Source organism: Odontesthes bonariensis, chromosome 19 (assembly GCF_027942865.1).
Source record: "Odontesthes bonariensis isolate fOdoBon6 chromosome 19, fOdoBon6.hap1, whole genome shotgun sequence".
Taxonomy (NCBI): Eukaryota; Metazoa; Chordata; class Actinopteri; order Atheriniformes; family Atherinopsidae; genus Odontesthes; species Odontesthes bonariensis.
In genome coordinates this window covers 33,650,744-33,669,068 of record NC_134524.1, presented here as the reverse complement: position 1 = coordinate 33,669,068, position 18,325 = coordinate 33,650,744, and the positions used below count along the sequence as shown (strand labels likewise).

General features: G+C 42.5%; 1 protein-coding gene across 1 annotated transcript in view; it reads right to left on the bottom strand.

The window, feature by feature from the left end:
* Positions 1 to 729: 729 nt before the first annotated feature.
* The window catches only part of alox12 (arachidonate 12-lipoxygenase), a 42,665-nt gene continuing 25,069 nt past the window's right edge, over positions 730 to 18,325 (bottom strand). Inside the window, exons 7-15 of the mRNA XM_075450961.1 lie at positions 16,482 to 16,654; positions 16,212 to 16,355; positions 15,331 to 15,534; positions 14,535 to 14,621; positions 9,684 to 9,853; positions 9,098 to 9,219; positions 7,948 to 8,048; positions 7,672 to 7,842; positions 730 to 1,126 (exon numbers count right to left, since the gene is read on the bottom strand). Of these exons, the coding sequence (XP_075307076.1) occupies positions 947 to 1,126; positions 7,672 to 7,842; positions 7,948 to 8,048; positions 9,098 to 9,219; positions 9,684 to 9,853; positions 14,535 to 14,621; positions 15,331 to 15,534; positions 16,212 to 16,355; positions 16,482 to 16,654 (1,352 nt within the window). The 3' untranslated portion in view covers positions 730 to 946. The remainder of the gene's footprint in view (positions 1,127 to 7,671; positions 7,843 to 7,947; positions 8,049 to 9,097; positions 9,220 to 9,683; positions 9,854 to 14,534; positions 14,622 to 15,330; positions 15,535 to 16,211; positions 16,356 to 16,481; positions 16,655 to 18,325) is intronic.

Sequence of the window (18,325 nt, the reverse complement as noted above, 5' to 3'; positions counted from 1 at the left end):
AGAAAAAAGAACACAGAAATCAAATGGTAGGAGGCCAGTCTGTTCTCATTGGAGATGCCAGCAAGAAACGAACAATTCCAGCTCTGCCATGTTGAAAATTAAACATAATAATATAATATAATTCTGCAGTGCAGAAGAAGTTGTCAACATTTTATAAGAATTTACAGTAAATACCCCATCCCACAACAAAAAAAACTAAAACTTTGAATGTTAAAGGGGAAGTTTTTTTTTTTTAAACCTGGACCTTATTTCTGACATAAAATACGTTCATCTACTCACCGATAACAGTTTGGTGAAAGTCGGCGTCCTTCTGAAGATAACTGGATTACTCGAGATCTGCATATACCCACATAACGGGAGAGAACAGGGCAGAGACAATACAAGCCTCTAAATAAGGCATTATCTGTCTTTATTTCACCAATACTTTAAGACCAATGAATGAATGTACGTATACTATTGCACTGTTAGCTCAGAGCTGCCGTGTTGTTGGTTATCGGAGGCTTTCTACACACACGTGTCTACAGGGATGACGTAATCGACGCGCACCGCTGCAGCACAGCTCATTCATCGTACTCAAAGTTATCATCCATGTCGTCAAATTCTGATAAATATCCTGCCATGTTGCACAAAACTAGCAGCAGCAAACTCTGTGTGAAGTTAGCCGACCGTCACAGAGCACGGAGTGAATGAGCTGTGCTGCAGCGGCGTGCGGTTATGATGTCATCCCAGTAGACGCGTGTGTAGAAAGCCCCCCGTTCACTCCCGTTTTGTGGATATACACGGATCTAATCTAAATATCATCCGAAGGACACCGACTTTCACCAAACTGTTATCGGTGAGTAGATGAACGCATTTAAAAAAAACGAACTTCCCCTTTAAGGTGAGTCTAGTGTCAGAGGTGTGAGGTTTTCACTACCCAGAGTAGTCCTTCTGTGTGGCAGTATTTCTATATAGTGATGCTGTTTTCTATGCGGCTGGGCAGGAGGAAAAGGTACGGCAGGTCCAGCCCTGCATTCTGATTCAGGATGTAGTCCTCAATCTCCTTTAACTTCACTCTGAACTTGTCAATCATCTCCAGGGTGTGCCCCTCAGTGAAGTGCTCCTCTTTGTATTGGCCCAAAGGAACCTAAGTGAAGGAAACAAGAAAGCAGCTGTGAAAGTAAAGAATTCACTTCACTAAATCACATTTTATTTAGTGAAAAACGTTTTCTTTCATAATATTTCTGTAGCAGATGATATGTGACCCCAATACTGGAGGTATAGGTGAAGGCCTGCGTCAACAACCAGTGCTGTTGGACTACGGAGTGCCGGTGGAAAGTGGACTACTGTTGGTTGAAGAAGGAAGTAGAGACTTTGAATGTTGGGACAGGAAAAGCTAGAGAGTTGGTGTACATGATGCAAAGGAGGAAGGTGGATATACTGTGTGATCAGGAGACCAGGTAGAGAGGTAGCAATACAAGAAGCTTAGGAGCAGGGTTCAAGCCGTTCTACCACGGGCCGGATGGAAAAAGAAATAGAGTTGGAGTTATCTTGAAGGAGAAGTTTGTCTGGAAGTGAAAAGAGTTTGTGATAGAGTGATAAGTCTGAAGCAGAAGGACAAATGGCGGTAGACTTTTCAAAAAGGATGGAGATGGCTACACATGCTACTGGCTATTTTAAACACAAAAATTAGAAATTTTGACATTTTTGTAAAATTCTTATGAATGATGCTTTCTGTTGGGAGGGCGGCGTCCTCTGTTGGCCAGCCGCTGCTGTTCATATTCTATTATTCACATCCCAACCCAGAGATAGCGAGGGCGAGAGAGGCCATCGTTTTTTCTTTCAACAAGATCTTAGGAAGTGGGAGGATGCCTGAGGTATGGAGAGTGTGCCTATTCTTTTTCAATTCAATTCAATTAAAAAATACTTTATTTATCCCAGAGGGAAATTAAATGTTGATGTAACTCAATTAAATCAAGGAGTTATTATAGATGCTGATGGCTGTGGGCAGGAAAGATTTCCTGTAGCGGTCCGTTTTGCATCCAAACTGAAGAAGCCTTTGACTGAAGAGACTCTGTTTTCCGATAACAGTCTCATGGAGAGGATGTTCAGGGTTGTCCATAATTCTCTTGATTTTATGCAAAATCCTTCTTTGCATTATTGTCTCCAGAGGTTCCACAGTCGTCCCCAGAACAGAACCAGCCTTCCTTATCAGGTTGTTGAGTCTTTTTAGGTCCCTGGTTCTGATGCTGCTGCCCCAACAGATGACGCAAGAGGAAATGACGCTCTCAACAACAGACTTGTAGAAGATCTGCAACATCTTGTTGCAAACCTTGAAGGACCTTAGCTTCCTCAAGAAGTACAGTCTGCTCTGTCCTTTCTTGTAGATTGCTTCACTGTTGTGTCTCCAGTCCAGTCTGTTGTCCACATGAACACCAAGGTATTTATATTCCTCAACCACCTCCACTTCTTCTCCCATGATGGAAACAGGGTTTGATCTGACCTTGTTTCTCCTGAAATCTACAATCATCTCCTTTGTTTTGTTAACATTCAAGATGAGATGATTGTTCCCACACCATGCCACAAAGCGGTCCACCAGCTCTCTGTACTCAGCTTCTTGTCCATCTCTGATACACCCGACAACTGCAGAGTCATCTGAATATTTCTGTAGATGACAGGAGTCTGACTTGTACTGGAAGTCTGAAGTGTACAGAGTGAAAAGGAATGGTGAGAGTACAGTCCCCTGTGGTGCTCCTGTGCTGCTGATCACCTGGTTAGACACACAATTCTTCAGTCTGACAAACTGTTGTCTGTTTGTCAGGTAGTCATTAATCCAGGTGATTGTTGAGGCCTCCACCTGAGTCTTCTGGAGTTTCAGACGAAGCAGATCAGGCTGAATTGTGTTAAATGCACTGGAGAAATCAAAGAACATGATCCTCACAGTGCTGCCTGCTTTGTCCAGATGACAGTGGGTTTGTTGAAGCAGGTGTATGATAGCGTCTTCAACTCCAACTCCATGGCGATAAGCAAACTGCAGGGGGTCCTGATATGTGCTGGTTTGCTTACACAGGTGGGTCAACAGGAGTCTCTCCAGGACCTTCATGATGTGGGATGTCAGGGCAACAGGTCTGTAGTCATTGATGACTGAAGGGTGAGTTTTCTTTGGTACCGGAACCAGACAGGATGTCTTCCACAACAGTGGTACCTTCTCTTGGGTCAAGCTAAGGTTGAAAAGGTGTTGCAGAATCACACAGAGCTGCTCTGCACAGGCCTTCAGGACTTGGGGGCTGACACCATCTGGACCTGCAGCCTTGTTCCGGTTCAGTCTCTCCAACTGCCTCTTCACCTGAGTTCTAGAAACAGAAAAGTGGGAGGGGGAGGCAAAGGGGACAGCAGCATCTCCTGATTTGGTTGAAGACAAACTAGTGGAAGCAGAAGAATCCATGACTGAGGTGGAGGTGGAGATGTTACAGGAAAGCTGTAGGTCAGAGGAGGGTGGGATGTCTCTTTGGCTGGGAACAGGAGGGGAGGATGGTGAGCTTGTTCCTGAACTGAACCTGTTGAAGAATGTGTTCAGCTCATTTGCTCTGTCCAGACTTCCATCCATCCGATCCTCCCTCTGCTTGAGGCCTGTGATCTTCTTCATTCCTGACCACACATCTCTGATATTGTTCCTCTGCAGTTTACACTCAAGCTTCTTTCTATACACCTCCTTGCTCTCTCTGATCTTGACTTTGAGCTGCTTCTGTATACTCCTCAGTAACTCCCTGTCTCGCTCCCTAAAGGCTCTTTTTTTCTTGTTCAATAGTTTCTTCAGCTCACTGGTGATCCAGGGTTTGTTATTAGGGAAACATCTCACTGTTCTGGTGGGGATGGTGTTGTCCACACAGAAGTTTATATAGTCAGTCACACACTCAGTCATGGCATTAATGTCCTCTCCATGTGGCTTACAAAGAGAAATCCAATCGGTTGCATCAAAACAACCCTGTAAGGCTTCTTCAGCTTCCTGTGACCACTTTCTAACTCCTTTTTGTGACGGGTAGTCTCTGGACAAGGGGTTTATATGCTGAACAGAGAAAAACAAGGTTGTGATCTGATTTACCCAGGGGAGGTCTTGATTTGGAATTGTATGAATCTAAATAAAGCATATGACAGGGTGCCGAGAGAGGAACTGTTGTATTGTCTGAGGAAGTCTGGAGTGACAGAAATATGTTAGGGTGATGCAGGACATGCATGAGAGCTGTAAGACAGTGGTGAGGTGTGCTGTAGGTGTGACAGAGGAGTTCAGGGTAGAGGTGCATCAAGGATCAGTCCTTAGTTCCTTCTTGTTTGCTATGGTGATGGACAAGCTGAGGGATCAGGTGTGACAGGAGTCTCCATGGACTATGATGTTTGCAGATGACATTGTGATCTGTAGTGAAAGCAGGGAGCAGGTGGAGGGAAATCTAGAGAGGTGGAGGTATGCCCTGAAATGGAGAGGAATGGAAGTTATCTGCAGTAAAACAGAGTTCATGTGTTTGAATGAGACAGACCCAAATGGAACGGTGAGTTTACAGGAAGTAGAGATAAAGCAGCAGGAGGAATTAAGAACTTAGGGTCAACGGTCCAGAGCAAGAAAACTGTCAGGGGTGATGTGTGATAAAAGAGCATCAGCAAGAATAAAAGGAAAGGTGTACAAACAGTGGTAAGACAGTGGCACAAAGGAAAAGTCAAGCAGAGGAGCTGAAGGTGCAGAGATGAAAAGGCTGTGGTTCTCTTTGGGAGTGAAGACAATGAATAGGATCAGAAATGAGTACATCAGAGGGACAGCGCATGTTAGAAGTTTCGGAGATAAAGTCAGAGAGGCCAGACTGAGATGGTTTGGACATGTACAGAGAGGGAATTGTGAACATATCTGAAGAAAGATGCTGAGGTTGGAACCACCAGGCTGGAGGAATACCAAAGAGAAGATGAATGGATGTAATGAAAGAGGACAGGACTTTAGTTGGTGTGAGAGCAGAGAATGCAGAGGATAGGGTTAGATGGAGGTAGAGGATTTTCTGTGGCGACCCCTCAACGGAATAGCCGAAAAGAAAAGAAGAAGAATATTACTGCAGCACTGGCTGGTTGCCTGTCTGTCTTTAACGGCTTTAAGGGATGGTTCCTCTACCAGCCATCTCAACCACTGATCGAGTGTAGCTGCATAAATGCATTTTGTCACAGAGATATGATAGAGTCAGTGTTCGAATTACGGGGGGTACCGGGGGGGTCTGACCCCCCCGGTTGAGACTTGATACCCCCCAAATGGGACTAAATTACACTTTTGGGGGGTACTGAAAAAATGGATCTATTATTAAAATCAGGTGTTGAAAATGTCTTGTTACTTAGTATTTTTCAATGTGTACTATGAATAACCAAATAAAATGCGTTTTGGAACACCCCTTCAATGGACTGTACCACCAGCGGGCGTTTCGCATGTTCGCAGGCAGCTCGCGCATTGTCCAAAACATCGGCAGCACTGAGATGCAGGGTTTTGATGCCCGTTAAAATGATGTTTGAGATGCGAGCGCGTGGATTTAAGGTGTCAAGGTGGAGGTTTCCCGTGATTTGTTAAATGAAACTAACAAATCAGACTAATATTATTTCAACTTTAAAGCACTGAACTTACAAACACTCAAGACAGGTGACCGCCCTTCCCTTTCTCCCATGAGAAAAAAGTTAGCCTAGGACTACATCAGAGGAATTCCATCGAGTCAACATGCACAAGTAGTCTCAGTTCAAAGACAGAGGTGGACTGCTCTAATCCAGAATACACCAACCAACATACTTGATGTCAGAAAATAAAATACAAGGCTTATCATGTGTTTAAAGCACACTTGGAATAATATCATTTAACTAAGTTAGAAGAAGGCAAATGGATAGTGTGACTCCACCAAGCAAGAAGCAAGGATAGCTGTGTCTAGCAAGGAGGCAAAAAGGATAGCATGCCCACAAAGAGGTAGGAAAAATGGGATTCCTTACCATATGTCCGCTGTGACAAATAAAGGATTAATCATAATTTTGACTGTGTTTGAAGCCATTTCATGTAGCAGCTAGCAGTATACCATGACTACTAGCACCACGGGGCTGTCTGATAGCACTTTTCAATCTCAAGAAAAGCGCACACTGTTTACAGCGGACATTACAAGCTATGTTGAATTTGGCAGTTGTAGTCTGATAATTTACAGCTTGATTCTGTATTGGGTTCACTTTGCTGATTGACATTTCTTGATTGCGTCTTATGGGCACTACATAATGTAGGCTAGTTGCTAGTTTGCTAGTGGGCTTTTGGTAAGCCATACAGCTGTTTGAAGTTGGGTCGTTGCTAGATTTTAATATTTATGTATTATTCTGCATGTGTTGGTTCTGCTGCTGTGCTTGTTGCTAACTGGAAAGTTAGCAACGTCCTGCTGCAGCAACGTGTGTGAGGCAAACTTTGGCTAGGTGGTTGAACTTGACAGTGCTGCGTGCAGATTTGAGCTGAATTCACCTGCGCAGCACGGATTTTGCAGGGTTGCCAGATGATTTCCAAACATGCTCAAACCCCGCCTGGAGGCACTAAATCTAAACTAAACCAGTCTAAACTGAATTCTATTTATTTCTAGGGCCATAGAGCCATATACAGATACAGAAAAACTCGCCCAATACCCATTTTTACCCGCAGACGGTCATCCAAAACAGCCCAATCTGGCAACACGGAGTTTACGGAGACGAGTGCTTTGATGTGATCTTCCCGCGAACGTGGTCACTTGATCCATATGAGGCTCTAGCAGGGAGTTTGCAAATGATAACGTATTGTTGTGTTTGCATATCATGATATTATCATGATATTTTTTGGGGGGGGGGTGACGTCATCAATTGATCCGCAAAAAGTCCGACCCCCCCGAAGCCCTGTGGATAATTCGAACACTGGATAGAGTTGTTAAATGTTAAACATGTTAAATGTTAGTTAAATATTAAAGACTGTTGTCTGAAAGTGATTACAGTAATGCAGCAGATTTTTCTGTTGATCGTCATGAACAGAAATATTGAGGAACATGTTAAACAGGAACATGTTAAAGCCATATTTTGACCGGTTGGTTTTTCTTGCTTTGCTTGCTAATGATGTTCATTTTATGTGTGAGAATATGTCATCCTCTTCTGAAAGAATCTTCAAATCCTCTTTCTGATTGGCTGGTTCTGAGGTCTTGTGGTCAAGCATCAAGCGTCAGAAGCTGCTTGGCCTCTTCTGCAACACCCTGCAGTTTAAATTAACCAGGAATTCACTTGACTAACAGGCAGTTTTTCTGACTCTGGGGACCATGACAGTAATCCCTTCAGTACATCCAGAATGCATTTCAGATGCAGCATAAGATGCCACCGTGGGATAATTCAGTAGCATACCTACTGTGACTTAAATCTATAATTAGAATTAATCTTTTTTTTAAACTATTCTTGATAGAATAAGAATAGAATTTCATAGTTTCATATCTGCCTTGTGTGTTCTCTATGTGCTCAATTTTCAACAAATGACAAAGGATGGAGGAGAAATCAGATAATATGTTTACATAATTTGGGTGAATAATTCCCTTGAACTAACAGTCACATCCACGTATTGAAACCAGACTCAGTCCTCACGTAATGCCTTCATTGCAAAGGAACCTGGTACCATCTAAACCAAACACAATGACTTACTGCGTCAGGTTGTGCTCGTCCCAGATGCCATGTTATAGCCATCTGCACACAAGACTGGCTGACATCAGGAAGGGTGGCCATGATCATATCCATGGTAACAGTTTCTTTGTCTGCTGGTGGAGGGAGTCTCATGGTGCAAGGGGTGTTGGGTACCCAGGCACACCAGTCAAACTAGATACAAGCAAACATTGAATGTGGTGGTAAGACACAGTGCACACAATGTTCCTTTTTGAACTGGACTGCTGGGCAGTGTCTGAGCGTGTAGATGTTCAGCACCTGTCCATTGTTAGTCGCAGCATGCTGAGCTGTGCTGGTGAAGATAGTCACTGCGAGTACAGTAGCGAGTTCCTCTCTGCTGATGAGCTTACTTGCCAGACCTGAAACATATTCATCATCACACGCAAGACAGAAGTGCAAATAGAGTAGAATTTACTCTTTAACTCTTTCGGTGCCATTGACGTCTATAGACGTCAATTTAAAAAAAACGTTCACTGCCAAAGACGTCTATAGACGTCAATTGCGTTTTTTAACGGAGCGGGCTGGGGGACAATCTAGCGGAGTTCGTCACTAAATCTTAGGCTTGTAAACACTAAACAGAGAATATACTGGCAAAATTACCCGCTAGGTGGCAGCAGTGCCACTATGCACAAAAAAAAATAGAGCTCGTTTCCTCCATTTTTTGGGTCAAACAGCTGTTTTTGGTGAAACCAACCTATGTTCTACTGTCTATTACTAAAGGACTGAAAATGGTAGAAACAAACTTTTTTTTCCTGATCAAAGAAGAGAGTCTACTCTTTCTTTTGGAACTTTCGGTGTGTACATAGTCATAAGACACACTTTTCTGTGGGTCTTGGAAAATCAGTCAAAATACTGAAAAACACTTGGCAGTATGGGTGGCTCTGAACTGAAAATGGCTGGCAGCCAATGAGTTAATACAAATAAATTGTACAATGAAAAGTAAAGATATAATTATCTTAAAAGTTATTTTCCCATTCACAGCAGAGCTCACAGGATATTACACGACTGTGTTTCGTATTCTGGGGACTGAAACATCTGTCCAGTGATATCAGCTGAAGAAGAGCCTATTGGCTGGCTCAAGTGGATTTACTATACAGCCATGTTTATGTTTTTAACCTTGTTAAATAACATAATAAGATTTAAAAAAAAGAAAGAAAAAACTAAAGAAGAAAAGAAAGAACTAAAGTAAGAAAGAGATTTCTACAGATCTGTGGTTGATCATCAAGTAATTTTTGTCAAAGTTGCTCAGGTCTTTCCTTCTGGTCATTTCTAACTTAAAGTCCTTCATACTGTACATGTGTCATTTTAAGATGAATAACACTGTATGTTTCTTCTGAAATTGGTTAAACTTATGCTGCTTAAACTCATCTGCACAGGTGCTGATGAATAACTGATGTGAATAACTGACCAAAGTTGGGAAGCTCTGTGAAACCCTCTTGTGATATGTCTCTGATCCAGGCTTGAAGCTCTGGGTCCCTCTGAACATCCTGGTCTGTCTGGTAATAAAGGCTCACCATACCTGAGACAAAACTGAAAGAAGTGGTACAGTTTATCATTTACACAGAACAAGTGAGCTAAAAACGGTATCATGCCACATAAACTCATTCCCTCACAGACAGCACTCCATTACCTTTTATCTATCAAACACACACTCACACATTGGGGAACACATCAAGCAAAGTAGGGTTTACTGTCTTCTCCAAGGAAACTTAACATGTGGACTGAAGAATCCAGGGCTCCAACCATTGACCTTTAGATTGGCAGATAATGGCTCGAACTCGCAATCAACAACTTCTTTTTACCAATTAGTGACACAGCATATTGTAAATACAGGCATGCACCCTACAGACAACCTGTCACTGGCTACTTTCTCCAACACTGATGGGTAATACATTTATTACAATTCATGCCATGTCATCATTCTCATTCTCATTATTCTAAAGACTCAATCAAAGAAGTGTGCTTCAGGGTGTATGATCACCTTGATCCTCTACCTGTGAATGGCCTCCCACAGCATGAGACTGTGTTCCCTGTAGAAATAGTTTGGTAGCTGGGACACTCCTCTGTCACAGAAGTCCCAGTGGGGCTGAAGGGAGCGATAGTTCAGCAACTTGTATTCCCTCTGGGCCAGAACCAAGAGGCCATCACCACCTGTTGACACAACCTATACACAAGCATGACCATCACCATGATGAGGAGGACTATCAGTGTCATCATCCTTGTAAAATACTGCTTCTCAGTGTGAATTCCATTATTTTTATTTGCTGCACATCAGTAATTTAATAAATAACATGAGTGTGATAAGTTGTTGGGTCCAGACGTTTTCAATCTGTAGCACGATGCAGTCTTAAAAATAAGAACTTAAAAAGTTGTGTGAAAGGTTTTGCCTCTGTCGGGACATGATAAAAAATGTCAAGTCCTTACCAGCTGAGAAAATTAAGTAAATACAACCTCAGATGAACAATGACTCGTGACATATTACACTGTCATCATCTATTGAATTGGAAACTTGTGCTTTTTGGATCCAAAGCTTGTATTCCTCTCATTATGTCACAAATGTCTTTGGAGAACTGCCCATCTAACTATCTGGTGTCCACAATAGGGTAAAAGATTGTTCTCCTAAAAATATCTTTGATGCCATTGTTGCATTTGTGCTGACCTAAAGAATATTCTATGACAGACATACCAAGTTGGCTTTCTGAGACCCTTTTTCTCTGCATTTTCAGCTTTTAGATTGCATTTTGTGGCAGTGTCTACAATATCGTTCCACAGACTGTCAACAAATGTTTCACTTCTGTACCCTTGAAATGTGTCTTTAAGCTCATTTTCACGACAACAGTCACATTGCAAAAACAAAAAGAACCTAAATGCCAGTTGGCTTGCAACAGCCTGTTCTTAAATCCGTCCAACCAACCCCAGAGCCACAGGGGGACACACAGCCATAGATAGAAATAGAGTTTCTTTGTTTTATCCCAAATCTCTAAACGTTGAATCAGATCGTCTTACAAACGCACCCGGGCAGACGTCACAACAGTTTCAGGCAAATCATTGGCTGAAAGTGTAGCGTAAGCCTACGTCACGCCCTGCCTCCGCCAGTAAAACCACGGAACCCGTGATCCAAAACCCAAGAGAGAGCAAAAAGAGTAAAGCCAGAGAAACGAGACAGCAGATAATGAAATGAAGAAGAAGTCTTCAGATTGATGTGGAGAGAATGAATGATGCAGAAGATGAACGGTTTTAACCTCCGCTGCAGCAGTTACAGCATATAGTTTTTTATAGTTTTCCTACCAAGAAAGCCAGCGTCATGCTTGTCAACTTTTTGTTAACATTTTGTGAACTTAAGTTCCCCACATCAGAGTTGGTCAGCACCCAACCAACATGGTCAATCGGACAATTTTGTCATTCTGTACGGTGAAGTCCTCGATAACAGCCAGTTCTGGCTCTAAATCAGAAAATCATTTGCGCTGTCACCATTGATTGAAAGACTTTCCCCTCGGTTCCTGTTTTGATATTCATAACAAACTACCAATCAGAATTTGGGTGGCCATTGAGATTCACTCCCACACTCTCCAAACACTCTCTAAATCGGAAATGGTAGGAGGAGTGTAAAGCTGTAGTGTGGCGAGATTCTGTGGGACTAGCGGCAGATTCAAACATGGCGCGCCTCCAATGAATATATTTTTCGGTAAAATAAAAAGGAAATACTGGAATGCAGTGAAGAAGTTTGGAAAGCCTTACAGATTAAGGTCGTCATGGGGAAAACCAACCAAAGCCCGTCTGCCAGCAAAACGGCTTCAAGCTCTAAAAGAAGTCGCAACGAAGAGTCATCCGGTGCGACCTCTCCAGCTGGTAATGATTCGTCGGACATTTTAACATCAATCGACAAGAAATTATCCAGTCTCGACGCCCGTTTGTCTCTGTTAGAGATTCTCCACAGAGAGTTTCAGGCATTACGGGAGTCGTTGGAGTTCAGCCAGCAACAGGTGCAGACGCGTCATGAAGGACAAGTCACCGGTCCTTCATTTACAGTACAGTCACCGTGGACTGTACTCTCACTGTTTCTCCTCACTCTGTTCACCTCAGACTTCCAGTAAAACTCAGAGTCCTGTCATCTCCTGAAACACTCAGATGACTCTGCAGTTGTTGGGTGTATCACTGATGGACAACAGGCTGAGTACAGGGAACTGGCCGGTCACTTTGTGCCATGGTCTGAGAACAGTCACCTCATCTTAAACACAAACAAGACAAAAGAGATGATTGTGGATTTTAATGGGACCGCAGACTGTTCACCCAAGGCCCGGACAACCATCTAAGAAAAGAAGGAAAGACTTATTGTCTTTCGACATATAATTGCTTCTGACTCACTGGAACAGTACTTACCTGTCTGTCTCTTTTAACAGACCCAGAACCTTGGATTCAGGGATCTCTGTCAACTCAGCTTTAACTTATCATGTCTCTGTAAATAAACCTTTCCCGTATAACCTGAACCTCTTGAGTCTGCTTGCTGGGCCCACTCACCCTGACTTTAATTTTGGCAAAACTTGGGTTAAAAGACCAGTTTAAGCACAGGGGCTTTTGCCAGACCCCTTCTGAAACAGCTCGACTGACACTTTGTTTAGAGAGGAGGAGACTCAGCAGGTACTCTAACACACAACAATGTAGCAAAGAGAGTGAGAAGAGGACCGGTGTTGTGTTGAAAACACACCTCAACCACACTATTTTTTGTACGTTTTTGTCGTTTTCAGACTCATAAAGAGAGTTTCCACAACAAATGTATTGATTTTACACATACGCCACTCAGCTGCTTCAAAAATGTAAATCAGAAAAAGCAAACTAAAACGTTTTAGTTTTTTGTTTTGTCGTTTTGAGAACATGTTTGTATTTTACATCTATCATAGCATAGAAATATATGAAAACGTTTTCTTGTTAGGTCCTGTAACTAGGGATGTCCCGATCCGATCACGTGATCAGAAATCGGGGTCGATCATGGGGTTTCTCACTCGATCAGAATTGGACGTTTCATCGGATATATAGCCTATCAATATATGTATATTTATTCTATTTTTTTTATTTTTTTTTATCAGAACTATGATATTTAAAAACAAATGGGAAAAAATAACAGCTTAGTATTTCCTATTATGTGGTGGTACAGAGTCAGAGCGTCTGAACCATAGACATAATATACGCAGACGCCTCATAGGCTGACGCTGCCTGTTGGAGCTGACGTATCAGCGCGGCCACCATCTTGGATGGGTCTCCAATGCCCCCACATTGCATTTATTTCCACTGAGGAAGGTGTATCCCCAACTACAATAATCATAATCCCCAAATTTTTATGTCTCTGGTCTCACCTCCACACAGAAACATGCGGCATGACGTCACTTTGCTGCCGTAAAGCGAAGCAGAACACGGCAGCATCTAGAAGCTGGGGGCCGAATGTCTGCGGTGTGGAGAGATTTTAAAGTGGAGGACAAAAACGTTGCGATTGCAAACTGTGAGATATGCAAACTTGGGATTTCAAGAGGTGGCGAGGACATGGCTAACATCCTTAATGAGAACAGGAACAAGATCAAGCCTGACAAGGTAGAGATGTTGGTTTTTATCCAGAAAACGTACATTTCCTTCTGTGCAGCCAGAGGAGGAGAGGAAGAATTAGGAGTGCAGTTAAAGCACATTACTGCCTTACTTTAGGACACTGTGGCACTTTTATTTGCTTATTTGTTTCCATGCCTGCAGGTATTTCAGGCTGAGCTGCTGCTCGATTTTATATTACACATTGTTGCACTAAACTACAATGTGATGAATTAGTTTATTACTTGATTACTTTTTTTGTTCAAGCTACCTCACAGAAGTGCTGTGTTTATAAGTGCTAAATGATAGAATAAGTGAAGAAAATAAAGAATCAGGGACAACCTGGATCTGTTTCTTCACCGTTCTTCATTTTTTTAATGTACTGTAGAAGTATCGGATCTGGACTCGGTATCGGCAGATACTCAAAATCAAATGACTCGGGGGGGCAAAAAAACCTGATCGGGACATCCCTGCCTGTAACATTACTTTTCCTTGTTTCTTGACTTTTTAATCACCTCTGGAGGTTTTTACCAACCTCCAAAGCATGACTAACAAATTCATATGTATAGCCGTGCATGTACATGGTTTGTTTTTACAATAATGGTGTTACATGCTACAACTGCAGAGGGAGCCAAAGAGCAAAGAATTACCAAAGTCTCTAGTGAAACTTTTAACATTTAATATGCCAACTGAGGCCTGTAGAGTCTGAGATGTAGCTCTTCAGTTTTTTGCAGTTTCTCTGAGCATTGCACAGTCTCACCTTGGGGTGAACTTACTTGTGAAAAATCTTTCTCTCTGTAGAATGATGGACTCCAAATAGTTTGGAAATGGCCTTATAACCCTTCCCAGATTGATTCCCAACAATTGCTTCTCTAAGATCATTGCTGATGTCTTTCCTCCTTGGCATCGTGTTTATAGAGGTACTCACACTTACTGATGATCATTTAATCAAGTGTTTTGATTAGCAGCACCTGGCTGCAAAACCTTTTCTCTTCATTTCTGTGGAGGATAGACTTTTTCTAACTGCTCCTGTATTATGACTTCAGTAAATAATCTGTAGCTAGTGGCACTGTGTCATACATATAGTTTTTCATCTGAGGATGTATTTACCCATTTGTAAGACTTGTTAAGGACCAGGTGATTTTCAATTATCTCCTAACACATAAAACCTTAGAATCAAAAGACATTGTGCCTTTTTTTTCACATGAATTTATACAAATCACTCATCAAATTGTTTCAAACATTTGGAAATGTATTGCATAATGGTGACATACTCGTTTGAAGATGCCATCGGGAGAGATGAGCTGAGTCCGCCCCCTACAGTTGATCTCTAGTGTGTAGCGCAGATGAGGGGCCAGAAGCTGCAGCAGGGGCACAGAAAACTAGTGTCAGACCATAACCAAACCAAAATAGTGTCACTTCTCAAATCAATTTCAAATCACAAAACAAACCCAGGGGCCTTACGCATCAAAATTCTAAGAATCCTCTCAGAGAGCTCCTAACTCATTTTCAAAACTTCTAGTTAGGAGTTGTTTTTTTTCAGCTTCAGAGTGATTCAGGGCCAAACTCCAAGCATGGAAAAGGAACACGCTGTTATCTTAGTACAGAGGCGGGGCTGATCCCATTGCTAGGTATGAAACAATAAAACTACAATATGATTATGAATAACTTTTATCTTTACAAGTATCTACCGTTTCATTTTCAGGGAATTCATCACCAGGGTATTGCACTAAGAATCTACTTTTTGACATACATTAAACATACATTAGAATGACGTATGTTTTCATGTTTCTCATTAAACAGCCACGTTAATCGTGGCTTTACAACCTGTTTTTTTTTTTTTTTAAATGAGTCCTGTATTCGTTTCAGTTGTAACAGTGTTGGAAAATGTGCTTAAAACAGAGGAAGGACTTCATTTTACTCAAACTGTTTATGTTGAATTAAATCTTAATTAAAAATTGCATCAGTCCTACCGGGTATATGTTTTTTTTGTGTGTGTGTGTGTGTGTGTGTGAAAGTGGCTATTGATGAAAATGCCAGTTGTAATTGATATGCCTGCTGCAGACTGACCTTATATATGGGGTGCACAGCTGGCAGCTGTCTCAGGGTGGCCACACAGAAGACCTCCACCACCAGGTGAGTCCTCAGCAGGTGAGACAGGACCTGGAAAATCTGGAACTCAGAGTGACGCACCCACATCTTAGCCAACAGCCAGGCCAGAGGGGGGTCTCTGGGCAGGAATATTGGCGTGCTCAAGTCTGGAGTTTGCTCGAGCTGAGACAAGGAAGATAAAGTGAAAAGGCAGATCTGTTTCTCAACAGAAGACGCAACATGAACTTCACGTGAGACACACTGTCAGTATCCTTTTTTATTTTAGGTACAAAGATTAATTATACTGAGCAGCCTTTAAAAGAATTCTTCGATTCTGAGTTTCATAAGATTTCAGTAGTTTTACATCAAGGCCCTTTTGTAGGTTTTTAATTCAGCGTTTCAAAAAAGCATCACTCATTCTGGTAGTATATGAAGATCAGTAGTGATCTGGAAGAAGGCTTAAGGGCCGAAATGTTAAAAAGTCAAGTGGAAAGCTTATAAATCCTGAGTGTGGGATATTTTTGAAAATGTTTATCTATTCCATGGAATCAGAATTACATTACAATTCCTGGTGTGCTGTAGTTTTGTTGTTATTTATATATATATATATATATCATTATCCATACATTTCATTTAAGTGCTGAGTTTTTAAAGAATCTTTCAAGCTTTTTTACAATAACCAAGTGTCTAGATTTTTTTGTGGCTGTAAGAAGGCCATGCCTTTACAGGGATTATCAAATTTCACTGAATATAATCTGAGTGTGCGACTGTGCACACACACATAAGTCAAACTCTTGTTCATTTAATTCATTCACTAGTTTTCTGTATGTCTTGGGGCATCAAAGGTGTGAGAGAATGACCTGTATGGCAATAGGAATGAGTCCATCATCTGGGTGTTGGTACAGGAGACAGAGTGGGGCAGCGATGTACTGAGGTTTGCCCCTGATTGTGTTAGTGGGAATCCCATCCATGATGGCGTAGTCTAACAAGTATATATTTCCTGCCTGGACAAGGAAGATGTAGAATGTCAAGAGGACATGAACACACATGAATACTAAATGTTACAGTTGTTCAAATGTTACATTAAAGTCTCTATAGATTATTAAAACAAATATGGGGTTTTTCTCAACCTTCAGTTCTTTGTCCAAGGTGGTCCTTGCAGCCATGGACCTCTGGACCATATCAGGTGTGACAGGGAAGTTTTCTGGCAGCTTCTGGCACCTCTGAATCAGTCTTGGGTTGGAGCCATTCAGACACTGGTAGCCAAAGAACCTGTCCTCTTCCCAGTGCTCCATGCAATATTCTTCAGTCACACACACACGCGCACACACACACACACACACACGCACACGCGCACACACACACACACGCGCACACACGCATACACCCGCACACACACACACACACACGCACACACACGCGCATACACGCACACACACATACACGCACACACACACACACACGCACACGCGCACACACACACACACACACACACACACACACACACACACACACACACACACACACGCACACACACACACACGCGCATACACGCACACACACGCACACACACACACACACGCACACGCAGGTTCAGTTACAGCTGATGATTTATATGATTTATATGTAAATACTGGGCACCCCATGAGGTTTGTCTCAGTGTAGGACTCATACAGCATTACAATTACCAAAGTTCATAATCGTTAGTGTAAAGGCTGATTTATGCTTCAGACGCAAAGCCTCTGACGCTCGGACGCAGAGCCTCTGCGAGCGTCAAAATCTTGACCACTCCCCCACGCAGAGGCTCTGCGCGCGTTGTCATGCACCTCAGAAAAATCCTGACTACGCGACAGACGCACGCAGACCACCAACGGAAGTGCGCAGACAAAAGCGGCTGTGATTGGTCCTCGGTGTGCCTTTCCGGTTGTCTGTGTGGCTTCCTCCTTTGCATTTTCGCCAACTCCAATAAAAGAAGCTGTTCTTCTTCGATGTCGAGCAACTCCAGATCCATATCTTGCATACACTTTTTTTTTTTTTTTGAAAGATAAACACTTCCGCCGGCGCCCCCCAAGTTCTCGTCACCGCCCACCGAAATTCTCGCGAGGGGAAACTGCTGTGCGTCCCGAGAAATTCCAGACCGAGGTTGCAGAACCATAACATGAAAAGTGGTTCGCGACCAGAGCAAAGCAACACGTCAAGACGATAGACGCAGAACTATAATCTGCCCTTTACCCTAACCCTGTTCATTAAATATTCTCCTTCTGGGACACAAGCTCATCCAGGTAAGTGTGTCTGCCTTTGTAATAGTAATGAAATACAGTTTACAATAGTAGAAATAGTCAGATAAAATACACATCTTTGATTTATGTAGCGGCCACACTATGTAAAGACTTGTCTATAGCTGCCACACTGCTGAGGGTCTACGTTTTTGTGTATAAGTATAGTTACTGCAGAGTGCATACTTTCTGATAGCATACATTTAACAATGGCATCTCAAAATACTTGAAGTGATCTTGGCCAATATATCAGAGTACACTTTATAAAAAAACAGGAATGAATCATTTCCTGGGGACTTCCCAGAGCTTCATTTATTAATGGCTTGCTGAACTTCCTCTAATATCATAGCCCTCCCAATTTAAATTTAATGTGGGGGGCCGTGGCTCAGTGGTTAGAGTCACTCATCCAATAACCAGAACTGACAGCTGGAGGTGTGTCAGCTCCACCTCCTCTTCACAGCAGGGCACCGTACCCCCATGCTCCCAGGGCCCTGTGAATGGCTGCCCTGCATGTGCATGTGCATGTGCATGTGCATGTGCATGTGCATGTGCATGTGCATGTGCATGTGCGTGTCAACAGGTGCCAACCTGGATGGGTTAAAAGCAGAGGACAAATTTCATGTGTATGACCAATAAATCTGATCTTAATCTTAACTTTGTCTTCCGACAAGGATGGCAAGATATCTATAATTTTCTGA